The 19,079-nt window shown below is 41.1% G+C and overlaps 1 protein-coding gene and 1 long non-coding RNA gene across 12 annotated transcripts in view; one reads left to right on the top strand and one right to left on the bottom strand.

Moving 5' to 3' along the window:
• The window catches only part of AAK1 (AP2 associated kinase 1), a 180,515-nt gene that overhangs the window by 87,288 nt on the left and 74,148 nt on the right, over positions 1 to 19,079 (top strand). For all 11 annotated transcript variants that reach the window (XM_009184358.4, XM_009184361.4, XM_009184359.4 and 8 more), the window contains 2 exons: positions 14,828 to 14,936; positions 16,987 to 17,129. In XM_009184358.4, coding sequence (XP_009182622.1) covers positions 14,828 to 14,936; positions 16,987 to 17,129 — 252 coding nt within the window. The remainder of the gene's footprint in view (positions 1 to 14,827; positions 14,937 to 16,986; positions 17,130 to 19,079) is intronic.
• Positions 11,497 to 14,143, bottom strand: LOC116270293. Its single transcript, XR_004178302.1, has 2 exons — positions 13,953 to 14,143; positions 11,497 to 13,239 (listed from the first exon to the last, which is right to left on the bottom strand). It is a non-coding gene; the product is annotated as an uncharacterized LOC116270293 (long non-coding RNA).

Raw genomic sequence — 19,079 nt, 5'->3', positions numbered from 1 at the left:
GTCTCTCTCTCTCTGCTACCAGTCCCCAGTCTCAGTTCAACCATCCTGAGCTCTTCAAAATCCTGTGAACATATCCTTATACAACTTAATATTTTTACATGTAGTTCTTTTTACCTGGAATGCTTTCCCCCTTTTCTGGCCTGGAAACCTAGACCAAAACCTAGAAACCTCATATATACTCTATGAATCTATTTATAGAAGTCCAAGAACAGGCAACATCATCTATGGAGATAGAAATCAGAACATGGTTATTCAGGGGCGGGAAGTTGACTAGAAAGGGGTATACGGGGACTTTCTAGGCCATGGAAATGTTCTGTGTGTTGTTTTAGATAGTGGTTACACATATGTGTCAAAACTCAATTGAACACCTTAAAATCTGCACATTTTATTACGTTAATTAGACTTCAATTCTTAAAACTTACTCATTTTTCAAGATGCAGATTTATATGTTTAAAGAAAGAGTCCCTATGTGTTAGATATACATGCTAAAATATATATGGAGGAAATAATATGAAGTCCTTAGAACAATGAGTGGGTTTAGAAGATAAATAAGATTGGTCAAGAGTTGATGGTGATCGAAGCAGAATTATTTTATGGGAATTTGTTAGAGTAGCATCTTTCTTTTACCTCTGTTTGACATTATACATAATATTATGCCTGATAAGTAATATAATAATAATATGTAATAGTATACGCACATTATACATAAGAAACTTTGAATATATAGTCTTTTATTCCTTTGTGCTTCCACAGTGCTTTTGTTTTATACCAATTATTTGCTTAACATGTTATGTTGTAAGCAGTTCTGCTATCAGGGAGTAAGTTATTTAAAATCAGAAATTGTATGCTCCAACACACTGCTTGACATGAAGTAAATGCTTAATAAACTTTGGAAGAAATTCATATTAGAATGATGATAGTAGCAGATACATATGTTCACCTAGAGATGATGATTCCTTTTATGCCTTGGATTTTAATGCTTTTTAAATAGCAATAAGGGATCCAAAAATGGAGAGCGTGGCATTGTAGGTATCCCACCAGGCTCCGCTTGCCCCTGTTCACCGTAAGTGGCCTTTTCAGTGGCTGCTTAGAATAACTGGTTAGGCTGTAGTTGGACTACTGAAAGTACTCAGAATGTTAGACAGCCTGGCACTACTCTAGATTTTAGAAAGCCAAAACTATGTGGGAAGGAACTGTCAGCACTGCACGACACACCAACCAACTCCCAAGGGCCATATACATACAGTCAAGACCACGTGAGCCTGTCTGTAAGGCACCAATGCCTTCCACTCCCCTGCACATAGCTCCGGATTCCTGTTCTTGTGTATCTTCCTTCACACACGCAGTGGGTTTTCTGGCTGCTTCTCATTACTTGTCTTCCTCTCTCCTCGCCCGTGCTTGTTCAGCTCTCACACACTTTGTGTCCTGTCTTTGCTTCTGCTGTTTCCTCTATCTAGAATGCCCTTCTTGCTCATTTACTTGTGTTACAAAAGCAATCCCATGATTTCACTTTCTCCTCCTTATTTAAAAACACACTGAGCGCTTACTTGTGCTAGGCAGGCATTGTAGTGGAGGAACGAAGAAGCACAGGCCCGTGAGGAGCTCACAAATTAATGGGCTTGAGTAAGAGTTAAATCACACAGGTTCAAGTTTTGGCCCAGACGCGTATTAGCTGTGAGAGTTTCGTTTTTAGTTTATATTCTTTCAAAGCTTTAATATTCAAATAGGTGAGCTAAGCTTGTTACAAAAAACATCAAGCACTTCCCCAAGGAGAGCTCCTATGCCATTACAGGGTCCCAGAGGCAACCACTTTAGGTGATTCTTTTGATGTCTTTCTAAATAACATGTTAATATTGCTAGTTCTTGATTTTTCTTCCATTTTAGGCATTATCTCCTATGGGAAGTAAAGACATAACTGTCACTTATTCGCTGCTTGCCTCTCTCCCCAAATACTTGCGGTATTCTCATCTTCCATTCTTCCAAAACACCAGTAAACTTCGGCAATATGTTGTTTATATGAATATTAGTTTTTACATTATTATGTAAGAAAACTATTTCAACTGAATTCCTGGTGGACTATGATTCCTCTGCCTTTCCTATATAACTTTGCTTTCACTAAAATTATTAATTGTCTTGTTTTCCCTCTCTTGGTCTGAGTTTTCTTTGTACTATTTAACAGTTTAATTGCCAATTTTCCATAAATTGTGTAAACCATTTTTTGGATTTTTTAGATGCATTTAATGGTGTCTGTTTTATCATCTTCAAGATTTCTCCCTCAGTCTCCTGACTGAGGAACCTGAGCTGGTTGTTCTCTGCCTGATTTACAGTCGAATCTTGGAATTTCCTGGACATTTCCTTTGCCTCTCTTTTTTAATTAGAACTGGTAATTCCTCTTTTGGCTAACTTCCTCATTTTGTTGGAGCTGATCCTCCAGTATCTTTTTTTCTCTCTCTCTCTTTTGAGACAGGGTCTCAGTTACCCACGCTGGAGCATAGTGGCACGATCATAGCTCACTGCAGGCACCATCTCCTGGTCTCAAGCAATTCTCCTGCCTCAGCTTCCCAAGGGGCTGGGACTATAGGCACATGCCACCAGCCCCAGCAAAAATTTTTTTCCCCTTAGAGACAAGGTCTTGCTATGTTGCCCAGGCTGGTCTCACACTGTTGAGCTCAAGTGGTCCTCCCATCTCAGCCTCCCAAAGTGCTGGGATTACAGGCATGAGCCACTATGTCCAGCCTCAGTAGCTTTTTGATGCATGATAGATATATTTTTTTTGAAATTTCAGGTCTAGGCTGGGCGCGGTGGCTCACGCCTGTAATCCCAGCACTTTGGGAGGCGAAAGTGGGCAGATCATGAGGTCGGAAGATGGAGACCATCCTGGCCAACAAGGTGGAAACCCGTATCTACTAAAAATACAAAAATTAGCTGGGCATGGCTGGGCGTGCCTGTAATCCCAGCTACTTGGGGGGCTGAGGCAGGAGAATCGCTTAAACCCAGAAGGCGGAGGTTGCAGTGAGCCAAGATCGTGCCACTGCACTCCAGCCTGGTGACAGAGCTACACTCCGTCTCAAAGCAAAAAACAAAAAATGTTCAGGTCTAGAAGTATCTTTATTTTATGTTCGCACATCATAGTTTGAGTACAAAATTCTGAGTTGGAAATCATTTCATTTAAATTTTTTAAAGCACTGTTCTACTATATTTTAGCTTTCAGTGTTGCTCTTGGGAAATCCTAAGTCATTCTAATGTCTAGTCTGTTGGGAGTGACCCATATTTTCTACAAGGAAATTTACAAATTTTCTCTTTGTTTCTAATGTTTTCTTGATACGCCTTTGCGTGTGCATTTATTTATTATGTTAGGTGTTTGGTGGTCCGTTTCAATCTAGAAACTCATATCCTTGCATTCTGGGGGATGTTTTAGTTTCATTTTTTCCCCCTTTTTCTGAAATTTCCATAATTTGCATATTGGTTCTCCTGAATTGATTTTCTAATTTTCTTGTTTTCTCCCTTCTTTTTATATTTCTTTGTCGTTTTGCTTCACGTTCCAGATTTCCTCAGCTCTATATTCCAACCATCCTGTTTAATTTTATTTACCAGACTTTTAGACTCTAAGATCTTTTTTGTTTTTGTTTTATTTTTAATTTAGGTGAAGTCCAGTTTATCAATTGTTCTTTTTATGGATTGTGCTTTTGGTGTCAAACCTAAGAAATCTTTGCCTAGCCCTCAATTCTGAAGATTTTCTTTTAAGTTTTATAGTTTTACATTTAAACTTATGATCCGTTTTGAGTTTTTTTTGGGGGGGGGGGGGGGGAACAGAGTCTCCTTGCTCTGTTGCCCAGGCTGAAGTGGTGGCACAATCCCAGCTCACTGCAACCTCTGCCTCCCAGGTTCAAGCGATTCTCCTGCCTCAGCCTCTCGAGTAGCTGGGAGTACAGGCATGCACCACCATGCCCAGCTAATTTTTGTATTTTTAGTAGAGATGGGGTTTCACCATGTTGGCCAGGCTGGTCCTGAACTCCTGACCTCAAGTGATCTGCCTGCTTTGGCCTCCCAAAGTGCTGGGATTACAGGCTTAAGCTACTGCACCTAGCCATTTTGACTTAATTTTTGCATAATGAGACTTAGGTTGTGGTTCATTTTTTCCTCATGGATATCTAATTGCTCATAGTACCATTTATTGAAAAGGCTGTCATTGAATATCTTGGTTAAAAATCAGTTGAACTTAATTGTCAGGGTCCATTTCCAGGCCTTTCTGTATTCTCTATTCCCTTCCATTAATCTATGTACCTATCCTTCTACCAATACCACACAGCCTTGATTACTGTAGCTAAATAAGTTTTAAAATGGACTGAATCTTCCCACTTTTTAAAAATTTCTTACTGTTTTAAATCTGAAGTCCTATGTGACGTTTTTAAGCCCACTAAGTCTCAGACTTCTGTCAGATAGAAGCCGTAACCCCAGCCCTACCTCTGTCAGCGACTGTAGGAATTGTGAAGGGAATCAGATGTAACATGCTGTGTAATATGCTGAAGCTTGGGTGTTAATACTCAAGCAGATTCCTCTCTGTACTTTCAGTGGAGGAATGATGGGCATGTTGTATCCAAACGCAGAGAGAACTGTTAGCGGTTTCACCGAGTGGTTTCACGTTTTATTTTGATAAATGCTGTCCACCATGTACTGGAGTCCGGTCTGAGTTCTTTGATCTATCTGGGATGTATGCTCTGATAGAGTTGAAGGGATCTGACTTCTGATGGACATTTGGGGGGCAGGTTTTGGACTTCTGATCCCTTTGCCTAAAAGCAGGAAAAGATTAATTACCTTCAGACCTAAAGGGGTAAGAACAGTGATAGGAAACAGCTAAAGCTCCAGATGCGTCAAGGCTGTTCTGTGTTCACATCTCCTGGCCCAGATGGATTACATCCTCGTTGAGCTTGATAATGAGGACACTAAGCTGCCACCAGTAATGTTTGAGGATTTGCTTCGAAGAGAAGAGATCAGATGATTCAAAGCAGACAAATGGTTTCTTATTCTACAAAGGGTGGAAGATAGATCCTGTACAGTAGGAAGCTCAGGATTGTTCTGGGACACGAATCTGGAACAGATTATTTTATTTTTTTCTTCAACTTTTAAGTTCCAGGGTACATGTGCAGGATGTGCAGGTTTGTTATATAGGTAAACATGCGCCATGGTGGGTTGCTGCACGGAACAACCCATCACCTAGGTATTAAGCCCAGCATGCATTAGCTGTTCTTCCTGATGCTCTCCCTCCCCCCACCACCCCCCACAGGCCCCAGTGTGTGTCATTCCCCACTATGTGTCCATGTGTTCTCATCATTCAGCTCCCACCTATAAGTGAAAACACAGATTATTTTCAAAGATGCTTTGATTATATCTTTTGTGTAAGAAAGTTGGGGGGGCGGGTGTGTATATACATAATACATAATTGTTTGAATTTGCCTGAAAAAACACAGGAAACCTGAAAGAAAGAAACAATAAAAGTGGTTCACTATAGGGGATGGGGATTGCAGTAGGAAAAAAATTGTCTAGTATTATGTACTATTTAAATGTTAATATATTACACCCTTTAAAAATGAATGACGGCTGGGTGTGGTGGCTCATGCCTGTAATCCCAGCACTTTGGGAGGCCGAGGAGGGTGGATCATTTGAGGTCAGGAGTTTGAGACCAGCCTGTCCAACATGGCCAAACCCTGTGTCTACTAAAAATACAAAAATTAGCTGGGCGTGGTGGTGTACACGTGTAATCAGAGCTACTCAGGAGGCTGAGGCAAGAGAAGCGCTTGAGCCAGGGAGGTGGGAGTTGCAGTGAGCCAAGATTGTGCCACTGCATTCTTGCTCTGGGCGACAGAGCAAGATTCGTCTAAATAAATAAATAAAAATTATAAAAAAAAAATGAGGCCGGGCACGCGGTGGCTCACGTCTATAATCCCAGCACTTTGAGCAGTCGGATCATGAGGTCAAGAAATCGAAACCATCCTGGCCAACATGGCGAAACCCTGTCTCTACTAAAAATACAAAAATTAGCTGGCCATGGTGGTGCACGACTGAAATCCCAGCTACTTAGGAGGCTGAGGCAGGAGAATCGCTTGAGCCTGGTAGGCAGAGGATGCAGTGAGCTGAGATTGCGCCACTGTACTCTAGCCTGGTGACAGAGCAAGACACCGTCTCAAAGAAAAAAAAAAAGAAAGAAAAAGATATTTTAAGCTGTTTTGTAGTCACTTGGATGAGTAAGCAGAGACCCAAAGAGTCTTCAGGTTCAGTAAGAACAAACCATGTCATAACAACATCCTGTTCTCCTTTGGGAAGATGTCTGGATAGAGAGCTCCGTGGGGTGCAGTAGATCCAGTATCTGTGGACTTTGGCCAGGTGTTTTGATAAGGACACTCACCAGACATCTGTCAGCAAAATGAAGAGTCTAGGCTGAATTGCTACTGGTTATAAAGGTTTCTGATAGGTGGTTTGATATTAATCTGGAGGAAACTTTCTAAAAAGAAAGCATTGTGGCTTACCATTAATTTTATGTTATTTTATATTTAACAAATAACTTGCTTAAAGAAATAAAAGATACAATGATCAATTATGTGCCTTTATAAAGTTGGAAGATGTAATAACTGCATGAGTTACAGAATCAGGCTCCAAAATGGTTCTTACAAATTGGAGAAGTGGACTGATTCTAATGAAGTGAAATAATAAGGTAAGATCATACACTTGAAATTTTAATCAACTTTACAAGCATAGTTCTTTGGAGGCAGAGATTAAAAGCAGCATAAGTGGAAAAAGACTTAGGTATTTAAGTGGTCAATTAATTCAGAATGCATGTATAGTATGATGTGGGTGCCGAAAGACAAAAATAATGTAATTTTTAGCTACATTAATAGAATTATAGAAGGTGATAGTGCTGTCTACTCTGCATGAGTCAGACCAAGCCTAAAGTATTTCATTCATTTCCTGAGGCCATTCTTATAAAAAGAATATAGCAGAGCAAAGCACATCAATGTAGGAGCAGCCAAAATGGTCTTAAAAACCATGTCAGAGAAAGAGGGGATGTTTCACATGGAGAAAAGAAAACTCAGTCTAAATAATATTATTTCACCTGTTTATTATATTTTACTTCTCATTTATTTATTTATATCATTTTCTGAGACTGAGTCTCACTCTGTCACCCAGGCTGGAGTGCAGTGGCACAATCTTGGCTCACTGCAACCTCCACCTCCTGGGTTCATGCGGTTCTCCTGTCTCGGCCTCCTGAGTAGCTGGGACTACAGGCGCATGCCACCACGCACGGCTAATTTTTTTATTTTTAGTAGAGATGTGGTTTCACCATGTTGGTCAGGCTGTTCTCGAACTCCTGACCTCAGGTGATCCACCCACCTTGGTCTCCCAAAGTGCTGGGATTACAGGTGAGCCACCGCGCCCAGCCTCACCTTTTTAGAAAGTGGAAAAATAAACTAGACTTGCTAATTTTGCTCTGGAGAGGACAATCTAGAAAATCAGGAGGTGGAAGATTCCAGATAGGTAAGGAAGAACTGTCTAATGGTGAGGGCTATCTGTAGATTGGCTGAGGGCCTAAGGAAGTGGTATTATTCTAAGAAAACAGCTTGTCGGCTGGGCTCGGTGGCTCACGCCTGTAGTCCCAGCACTTTGGGAGGCCAAGGCAGGAAGATCACAAGGTCAAGAGATCGAGACCATCCTGGCCAAGATGGTGAAACCCCGTTTCTACTAAAAATACAAAAATGAGTTGGGCGTGGTGGTGCATGCCTGTAGTCCCAGCACTCAGGAGGCTAAGGCAGGAGAATCACTTGAACCTGGGAGATGGAGGTTGCAGTGAACTGAGATCGCGCCACTGCACTCCAGCCTGATGACAGAGCAAGACTGTCTCAAAAAAAAAAAGGAAAGAGAGAGAGAAAGGAAAGGACAGGACAGGAAAGGAAGAAAGAAAGGAAAGAAAGAAAGGGAGGGAGGGAAGGAAGGAAGGGAAGGAAGGAAGGGAAAGAAAGGAAGGAAAGAAAGAAACAGCTTGTCAAAAGGCTGTAGTAGGGATTCAGATATGGGCTGCCTGGTTGCTCTAGATCAGTGTTACTCAAAGGATCTTTTTTTTTCTTACGCTTTTCTCCTCCTGTGTGTTGACTTACAAAAATGTATTTTCCTCCCAGTCTGTCATGTTACTTTTGTGTGTATACAAATTGAGATAAAATTCACCCTTTTAAAGCATATGGTTCAGTGATTTTTAGTATATTCACAAGGTTGTGCAACCATCACCACTATCTAATTTTAGAACACTTTTTTCTTACCCCCCGAAGGAAACTTCCAGCCTGTTAGCAGTCTTTTCTTACTCCCCCTCTCCCCAGCCTGATAACCACTAATCTTTTTACTGCATATTCTAGATATTTCATATAAATTGACTTATACAATATTTGACCTCTTGTGTCTGTTTTCACTTAGCGTATTGTTTTTAAGGTTCATCCATGTCATGGCATGTATCAGTACTTCATTCCTTTGTGTGGCTTGTGATATTCTGTTTGTACGAATATACCACATTTTATTTATTCATTTATCAGTTGATGGAATTTGGGTTATTTTCACATTTTGGCTATTGTGAATAATGTTGCTATGAACATTTGTGTAGAAATTTTTGTGTGGACATAATATTTTCACATCTCTTGGGTGAAATTTCTAGGTCATATGATAACTTGACTTTTTGAGGAACTGTCAGACTGTTTTGGCAGCTGCATCATTTTATATTCCTACTAGTAATATAAAAGGATTCCAACTTTCACATCCTTGCCAGTTTTTTTTATTATTTGTTTTTTATTATAGCCATCTTAGTGGATGTGAAATGGTATTTCATTGTGATTTTGATTTACATTTCCCCAATGATTGATGATGTTGATCATCTTTTCATATGCTTTTGGCCATTTGTATATGCTCTTTGGAAAAATATCTATTCAGATCCTTTGCTAATTTTTACAATGGGTTGTCTTTTTTGTTGTTGTTGAGTTGGAAGGGTTCTTTACATATTCTGAACACTAAATCCTTATCAGATGTATGATTTGTAAATATTTTCTTCCATTCTATGTGTTGTTTTTAGACTTCCTTAGTAGTGCCATTTGAAACACAAGTTTTTTATTTCAACAAAGTGTGATTTATCTGCTTTTTGCTTGATTGCTTGAGCTTTAAGTGTTGTATCTAAGAACCCATTGCCTCATCTAAAGTCACAAAGATTTGCAAATATGTTTTCTTTGAGGAATTTTTAGTTCTTTGATCCATTTTGAGTTAATGTTTGTATATGGTGTGAAGTAGGGATCCAAATAATTCCCACTTGTCTGAGCACTACTTTTTTAAAAGACCATTCTTCACCTGTTGAATTGTCTTGGCACCCTTGTCAAAAATCAGTTGAGTATAAATGTACCAATACTACTCAGAGAATCTTGTGCCATAATGTAAATCACTGAACTGCTTCCCTCACAGGCAAGATCTTGCTGAGGGGAAAAAATGAGCTTAGTGATTTGATTGATTTATGTCCTGGAGCAAGCTCCTTATTTCCTTACCTTCTGGTAATAGTTTACTAACCAGCAGATGTTTGTGGACCACATTTTGAATAGCACTGCTCTATATCTTTGCTTCTTTAAGGGTTATTGACCAGCAACATAGTTACACACCTATTAGAAACTTAGAATCTCAGGCCTATGCCAGGGCTTCTGGATTAGAATCTGCTTTTTAACAGGATTCCCATGTAATTCATACAAATATTAAAGTTTGAGCAGCACGATTCTAGAATTAGACTCTAGATGACTTTAAGGGTCTGTTTGGTAAGTACAAGATTAATTAATGAGTAAGACTTAGGAAAGGGGACAGGCACAGTGGCTCATGCCTATAAGCTCAGCACCAAGGAGTAGTAAAGCAGAGGACATTTATAATGGAATCTTGGTGGCTGGGCATGGTGGCTCATGCCTGTAATCCCAGCACTTTGGGAGGCCAAGGCTGGCAGATCACTTGAGGTCAAGAGTTCGAGACCAGCCTTGCTAACATGGCAAAACCCCATCTCTACTAAAAATACAAAAAATTAGCCAGACGTGGTGATGCACACCTGTAATCCCAGCTGCTTAGGAGGCTGAGGCATGAGAATTGTTTGAACCCAGGAGGTGGAGGTTGCTGTGAGCTGAGATCACACCACCGCACTCCAGCCTGGGTGACAGTGAGACTTTGTCTCAAAAAAAAAAAAAAAAGACTTTGGAAAGGTAGAATAAATATGGTTATAGAGAAGAGAAAAATAACTGGAACTTCTTATATAGCAGAAGTCCAAAAAGGTCTCCAATAGACTCCAAGGCCAGCCTAGATCTCAAAATCCTTTTTGTTTACTGTTGCACTGGACTTGATAGTTTTTGTTTGCCAGTAAATAACTCCTCTTGAAAGAATTATAAAGGAAATTTAGGATTATAGAGAGAAGAGGGGAGAGGGAATAGTAAAGCAGAAGACATTTATAATGCAGTCTTGGTGGCTGGGCACAGTGGCTCACACCTGTAATCCCAGCACTTTGGGAGACTGAGGTGGGTGGATCACCTGAGGTCAGGAGTTCGAGACCAGCCTGGCCAACATGGCGAAACCGTGTCTCTACTAAATATACAAAAATTAGCCAGGAGTGGTGACATGCGCCTGTAATCCCAGCTACTCAGGGGGCTGAGGCAAGAGAATCACTTGAACCTGGGAGATGGAGGTTGCAGTGAGCTGAGATCGTGCCACTGCATTCCAGCCTGGGTGACAGAGCAAGACTCCGTATCAAAAAAAAAAAAAAAGCAATCTTGAGAGAAACTAATTGTAGACCTTAGAACTGCTTTCTTTCATCTTTAAGTTAAGAAGAAGCTGAAATTTGCTTAAGAGGTTCTGTGGAACCATAATGTGATCCCAGAAGTAGACAGCAGTAGTGCTGAGTCATAAAGTCAGAAAACGTTGAATGTTTGAAAGGAGGGTCAAAGCAGGTAGACGATGCTTCTTTGAAAACGTACTATCTGCAAATGCAAGCAGTAAGCAAATTTCCATCATGATGGATTTGCACATGTCATGCTGAAGATCCAAGGAAGGGTAGCCTGAGCTAATGACATATAGTTATGTGCAATGTTCATTTTTACTGTTTTGAAGTGAGTGACATGTTATTGATGGGCAATTTAGAATGCTATATTTGTTTTCTTGAACATAAATAGATATACTTAGAAATTGAATCTTCCCTTTTTTTCATAAGGCCTTAAGATTCTTTACTAGGAATTCTTCTGTCACAGGAATTTTGAGGCCAGGGATAGTATACCATGCTGCGCTTCAAGCACCATTAATTAAGGCGCCAGATAAACTTGGGATTTGTGATAATCTATAGGACCTGGGTTGAAGGCCTGGTTTTCAAAACTGGTAGCTTTTGCATGTATTTATGAAAAAGGTTTTTCACTGCTTCAAGCAGTTAAATATGAAAATTAATAAGGTAACTACAAACCATTTAAAAGTATCTATTTAATAAAGCGGGTCTTCTAATAGTTTTTCAATACTTTATTAATGTTGTTTAATGATGGTTTAAAAATAAAACTTAAAATAAATAAACTCTTTAAGCTTATCATTGCTTAAATCATGTAGTAGTGATCTTATCTATGGTTTAACTGAACGTTCCCCACTTCCCTGAAAACCACATTTTGACTAATACTCATCATAATTCTGGTACTCCAGATAATAGTTGTAGGCAAGGGCAGCAAAGCATCTTTCCCTCATCCTGCCTTTTTCTGAGTAAGCAGTTTGTAGCTGAGGTATTCCCTATGTGCTTCCATTCTATACCGCTCCATCCATTTCTGTTCCGTAAGTCTGGATCTGGTCTTCTAACCAAAATCAGAGGAAAGCTTGGCCCTCTCTGGCCTGTTGCTGCTGAGAACAGGGCAGGAGCTACTGCCAGTGTACCTTAAATGTGAGTCATTCTCAACTTGTGGTAAGATTTTCTCTTGACCTTTTCTACATTTCACAGCCATTCAAACAGATCTTCTCCATCAGAGTTATAAACTAGTGGAGTTTTACTCTAAAATCTGAGATGTTGCTGCATCATCAGGTCATTAAAGCCAAATGCCATTGTCTCTCTCCAAAGAGGGGGTCTTTTCTGCTTGGACGTATCTCAGGATATCTGCAGAAGAGAAAATGAACAGCAATTCGGACTTGAACTGTTCAGCAGACATCTTGGCAAACATCTTGGCAAGGTGCCATCTGCAGATGTTGATGATCCAGTTTTGGTCCTTTAATGCCTCTTTACCTCCTGTTGGCTTGTGTTAGTCCATCTCTATTACTATAACAAAGTACCTGAGGTTGGGTAGTTTATACAGAAGAGAAATTTATTTTCTTATTGTTCTAGAGGGTAAGAAGTCCAAAATCATCAAGGTGCTGACAGGTTCAGTGTCTGGTAGGGGCCTGGTCTCTGCTTTCAAGATGGTGCCTTGAGCGCTGCTTTCTTTGGAGGAGATGCTTTGTCTTTACATGGTGGAAAGCAGAAGGACAAACGAGCCTAGCTAGTTCCCTCCAGCCCTTTTATAAAGTTGCTTATCCCATTCATGAGGGCTCTGCCCTCATGACTTAATCACCCCCTAAAGGCCCCATCTCTTAATACTATTGCATTGGGGGTTTAAGTTTTAACATGAATTTTGGAGGGGACACAAGCCTTCAAACCATAGCATGGTTCTACCAATATTTTTTTGCTTTCTGCCGGATGCTTTATTAGTCCTCTTAGGATGAGACCAACTCGGAGGCAACATTGCTGATTCTTTTTCAAATAGTTCAATGTAAGGACATGAGTCTTTCATTCATCTTTGAATATTTGGAGGATATGATCTTTATTTTGGTTGCAAAGAACTTCTCTCCAGTTCTTCTACTTTCAGGAATGTGTAAATGGAAATGAGTTCTGGATGGGTTGATGATGAGATGGAAAAGCAGAGGGAAGGATAGGCCACTAAAATGTGAGTCCCAAAATCATTTTCTGTTTGGGAAAAACTTGAATTCTAGAGAATACGTGTTAGCTTCATCATCTCCCTTATCTATTATCCAAAGCAGATGCTCTAAGTCTTTTGTCTCATCAAACTTCTTTGTCATTCCTATACATTTAGGAAATGACCTTGTTCTCTACCAAAATAAAACAACAGATCCGAACTCACTTGAGTTCTCTTTTTCTTCCGCCTTAAATCAACATGCACAGCCATCCTTGCCTCCTTCCTGCTTGCCAGGGGGAAAAAAAAAAAAGTTACCCTAAGACCAGTCCCTCGAACAGTACTCTTAATCCCACCCTTCTACTTATAGGACTTTTTCTGTCAATTATCATCATCCTCTCCTGTATCTTAAAGCTCTCTTCTCTTGACTCCTTCCTCTTTCTGGTGCTCAGTTTTTTCCCATCCTAAACACCCTTTCTCCTCGGTGCTGCTGCCTTAGGCACAAATGTTCTGCAAGAGTAATCTGTAGACCCTGGCCCTACTCACTCAACTCCCATTCTGTGCAATCCAGTTTCATTCTCACCACCATCCCATCCGTTCTCTGAAACTACTCTCACGTAAGTCTCCGGTGACTTCCATCTGCCAATTCCAAAGCCTTTCTACTTTTGTCTGAACTTTTGTTGCACCTGCCATTTCTGAGGCAATAGTCATTCACAATCCATCACTCAGAGGAAGGCTCTAATGAGTTTTAACTTTGATGCCCAGGGTTCAGGTGTGTTCACTTCATACCATGGGGTTTTCTCTTGTTTTGTTATGAAATTTGTTTTTCACTGTAAACAGCTGAATCTAATTAGAGTGGTGGTAGTTTCTGTTCTCACTGTCCAAATTGCTAAGTTTGTATGGTGACTCTCAGGGGACCACAAGTTTTCCTTCCCCCTCACCCTTCTGAAACAAAAGTAGGACAATTTGTTAAAACTAGTTTAAAAAATAAAACCTTACCTTGCATTTGTGCAAAAATCATATCACCCAGCTTGCCTTCTTTTTCTTTCTTCAACTTACTTCTTAATTACTTTGGTTTTGAACATGATCGTTGCAAAGAGCTGCCTCTCTGGAGATGTTGAAAGGACTATACCAAAATGTGAGGCCACTTCCAGTTCCTAGATGGGTCCTGACACATAGGAAGTGCTCAACAAATGTTGGTTGGATGAATAAATTCATCCAAGCAGCCCTGAGAGATCACATGCAGTTCCAACTGAAGAGCTGGAAACATGCCCATCTTATATCCCAGTTGGTTGGCTTGAAAGGCCTAATTATGAGCAAAATGCTTAGGTCTGGATGCTATTGTAGTCCCTTCAAGACTTTGTAAATAGCTTTTTTTTTTTTTTTTTTTTTGGTAGATTTCCCAAAGGGAGAAAACAGTATGAACTATTTAAAAGTCAAGTTGAATTAATTTTTGTCCCCTAAAACCAGGAAAAACATCAATTTTATTTTTCTGAATTAGAAGTTAATATATTTAAGTAGTTCGTACGGTCTCTACTCTTTACCCCCTGCCGTGTTTCTGGAGAGGGGAGTCTTTGCTTCTAGTTTACATGGAGCATTGATGCAGTACGCAAGTAGGCACTCTGTGCATTTGACTCTAGAATTTAGGTTCTGGAGTGTCCTCTGGTTTAGTGGGGTTATGGAATTGCTATTGAAGATCTAGCTGTGAATCTCAGGGACCACTGGAAACCTGTTCTTGACCCTGCTCCTTAGTCTTCTCTGTCAACCCTGTATCATCTCTGTATTTAAATTATCTGAGCTAATGGAACTGACTGGCTAATTCTGTCCTATTGGCATCTGAAACTAACAATATATTTCTCATCTCTTGTTCACAGAGGGACCTGTCAGGGCACAAGAATATTGTGGGTTACATTGATTCTAGTATCAACAATGTGAGTAGCGGTGATGTATGGGAAGTGCTCATTCTGATGGACTTTTGTAGAGGTATGTATATGAACCATCCCCTTAAGCTGTCATTTCTCTAGCATTTTGATTGTCAAGGTTAGGCGGGTCATTTCACTTAATGTGCACTGCACTGTATAGTATGTTCTTCTGGTTTTACAGATGAGAAAACTAAAAGATACAGTCTGCTGTCAACTCTTTGTTATTCTTATAATGGTACAGACAGTTGAAAGTGTAGATAATATAAACCTCCATTTTTGTTGGGTTTAGGAAGATTTGGTGTTTGTGTATAAATGAGGATGTATAAGAATGAGAGCCGGGCGCGGTGGCTCACGCCTGTAATCCCAGCACTTTGGGAGGCCGAGGCGGGCGGATCACAAGGTCAGGAGATCGAGACCACGGTGAAACCCCGTCTCTACTAAAAATACAAAAAATTAGCCGGGCGCGGTTGTGGGCGCCTGTAGTCCCAGCTACTCGGGAGGCTGAGGCAGGAGAATGGCGTGAACCCGGGAGGCGGAGCTTGCAGTGAGCCGAGATCGCGCCACTGCACTCCAGCCTGGGCGACAGAGCCAGACTCTGTCTCAAAAAAAAAAAAAAAAAAGAATGAGAATGAATGTTCTTTGTGATGCTATATAACAAATGATGAAGGCGCATAATAAAGACTCAAGTCCAGATGGACAAAAGAAACAGTACAGCTTCCCCAACTCCCTCACTTGTGTGTTCTCTTTCCCACTTACCATCATTCATGTGTTACGGGGTAAAAGAATCCTTTTCGTCTAATGGAAGTGACCCTCCTCTCCTTGCTCTAAAGCTATAATTCCTAGTAAGTTGAGGCTATATTCAAATGATGCAGCTGTTAACAGTGGAGTAAAGTCATTGAAAGCTTCAAGTTTCAAAAAACATTTATCTTGGGAAATTCAGACTGTAGCATGAATTTTTTTCATAGTTAATTGCATTTTATCGAACCATTGTTTGGAGGTTTGGCTTAGGTCAGCGCCTTACTGTTTGGTGCTGTGTTTTGTAATCACCCTTAGTTCCATTAACATTTTCCCTACACTTAAGATACTATCCATAGGCTGGGCGCGGTGGCTCACGCCTGTAATCCCAGCACTTTGGGAGGCTGAGGCGGGTGGATCACAAGGTCAAGAGATCAAGACCATCCTGGTTAACGTGGTAAAACTTTATTTCTACTAAACATACAAAAATTAGCTGGACGTGGTGGTACACACCTGTAGTCCCAGCTACTTGGGAGGCTGAGGCAGGAGAATCACTTGAACCCAGGAGGTGGAGGTTTCAGTGAGCCAAGATCATGCCACTACACTCTAGCCTGGCAACAGAGTGAGACTCAGTCTCAAAAAAAAAAAAAAAAAAAAAAGATACTATCCATAAATTAAATATGTTGCTAATCCCAAAAATATGTGATGTTAACCAGTAATTTCAGCCCTTACTGTATTAACTATTTACCTGATTTCCTAAAGTACCACCAAATTTGAACTTGACTGTTTGTTTCCTCCTGCTCATTCGTTTTTGGATACCAAAATGTTTAGAGATCAGGCAGTAGGAGCATCCAGACATCTGGATAATGTTGCAAGTGAGGGCATCAATCTTTTGGTCCTGGAGATTAATTGTTGGTGGTACCATTTCTGCAAGCCAAGCAGTAAGTAGTGAAGCCAGAGAGACTAAGCTGTTCCTGAAGTTCAGACTATAAAACCATCTTCTTCCTGTTCCCTGGACCTGTTGTGCCATCTGATTCTTACTAAAAGATATGGCAAGTTGAGGCTGTGGCCATGTCTCATACACAATGGACACGGTATAACCAGGCAACTACAGCAGGACCATATTATCAGTTCTACTAATCTCGAAGACATAACGAGGGCAGCTCACATCTGGGGTGCTTTATAAAATAAAGAAACGATTTTTGATGCATTAGAGGAGACACTGAATTATAAGGAAACAAACCCCAAGCTGGGAGTCAAGACAACTAGGTTTTAATCCTGGCTCAGTCAGTGGTTAGTCCAGACCACTTCTCTTAGACTAAATGACAAGTCTGAATGTTTATAACCTCTCCTTTGTCCTGTACGTACCCCCTCAGGTGGCCAGGTGGTAAACCTGATGAACCAGCGCCTGCAAACAGGCTTTACAGAGAACGAAGTGCTCCAGATATTTTGTGATACCTGTGAGGCTGTTGCCCGCCTGCATCAATGCAAAACCCCTATTATCCACCGGGACCTGAAGGTACAGACCACGCTCTTTCATGACGTGCATTCTTACTGAATATTTTCTGTCTGCCCCAGGGATGGAGTAGATACTGTGGGGATGTGAGAGAAATGTAAGGTATGGTCCCTATTTTTATGTTTATATTCTGCCTGAGGAGAGAAAATAACAAAGGAAAAAGTACAGTACAGGTATAAGTTTTATTACTTAAGTAGCCTCCAGAAATTCTTTATAATTATCAAATGCCTGAGCCTGTGTTGTTTCTGTTTTTCCTGATATATTCCCCCCACTTTTTCAGGATTGTGAAAAATAATACTTTTAATTTAAATACTTAGTAAACAATGATGCTTGGTTTTTAAAGTCTTATTTCATATTTTGCAAAATCAACGAATTGATTTTTTTTTAGTTGTCCTAATTGCCATCACCATGCCCCGTGCCTTTCATATTGTAGTCACTTGACAGTGTTTGTTGAATGGAATTGGCACCTTGTTAGGGTTCAACTTAGCATGTATCAAGCACCAATTATGTGCCATGTACTCTACTACATTTTATGTACAGTGTCTCTTCAGGGGGAGACATTCTTTGTTACATTTTATAGTTGAAACTAAGAAGCAGAGAGGTTATGTGACTTGCCTAAGGTCATATAACTAGGAAGGACAATGCCAGAATTTGAATCCTGTGACAGTGTCTTCTCCCCAGCTCCCCCTTCCCAGGCTCCTTGGTTTTCTCCTCAGATCACTGGCCTCTCCGGGCCTGAGTTTCGTCATCTGTAAAGTGGAGCCAACAGTGCCCGCTCGGTTAGGGTGGTGGTGAGGCTGAATGCGGGAGTGCTTGTCAATCTCTAGGCACATGCCTGGCAGGGTAAATGCCTGAAAGGGCTCGGAGGTGAGGACAAGGGGAAGAGGCAGAGGGACACAGAGGATCCTTTTAGAAAGTAATATTCCCATGTTCTCAGAGTCTTCCTTTATATTAACTTCGTTTTTTTGGTTGTTTTGAGATGAAGTCTTGCTGTCTTACCCAGGCTGGAGCGCAATGGCACAATCTCGGCTCACTACAGCTTCCACCTCCCGAGTTCAAATGATTCTCATGCCTCAGCCTCCTGAGTAGCTGGGATTACTGGTGCCTGCTGCACGCGTAGCTAATTTTTGTATTTTTAGTAGAGACAGGGTTTCACCATGTTGGCAAGACTGGTCTCGAACTCTTGGCCTGAAGTGATCCGCCTGCCTTGGCCTCCCAAAGTGCTGGGATTATAGGCATGGGCCACCATGCCCAGCCCTCTTTATATTAATTTTTAAACACTTAGTGGATTAAATGAAGCCTGAATGATAATCATGTCATACCAGTAAATAACACCTGTCCAGCTTACATAGTTACCAGGATAGCACTGCCCGGTGACATTCCCTGTGCTACAGTGAGGTGCTGGGTCAGCATCACCCAGTGATGGGACCCTGGGGACAGAGCTCAGTGTCTTGCCTGGGATGCTGAGTAGGTTGGTGGGACGGCTAAGGCAACGGACCCCAGCCTCCTCCTTCATGGCACTGAACAGCCCACGAGATGTTTCGGCAGGGGAATGCAGAGCAAATCGGCGTGAAAGGCTGAGTGAGGTTACCAGGCTCCATTCCCCAGCCAGCCCTCAGTGCTTTACCCCTTGCACCTCAGTGTTCCTAAGAGGGAGGCAGCGCAATGCTGGCTGGACACACAGTAGTTGGCCTTCTGAATCCACGGGTTCCACATCTGCAGATTGAACCATCTGCGGGTGGAGAATACACACAGTTGTCCCCCGTATCTGTGGGTTTTGATACATGGTTGGTTGCATGGAGGGAGATGTGAAACCTACAGATAAGGAGAGCTGATTGTATTGGACTCTGTGGTTGTGTTTTCATCAATATTGAAGATCATCAGTCATGCTGCCAATTTGTTCACTGGTTCAGGAGATTCTTTTTCCTCTACCTTGGATATAGGGACCATGGG

The sequence above is a fragment of the Papio anubis genome, chromosome 14 (assembly GCF_008728515.1).
Source record: "Papio anubis isolate 15944 chromosome 14, Panubis1.0, whole genome shotgun sequence".
In the NCBI taxonomy this organism is placed as follows: Eukaryota; Metazoa; Chordata; class Mammalia; order Primates; family Cercopithecidae; genus Papio; species Papio anubis.
This window is presented reverse-complemented; position numbering and strand designations above follow the sequence as displayed.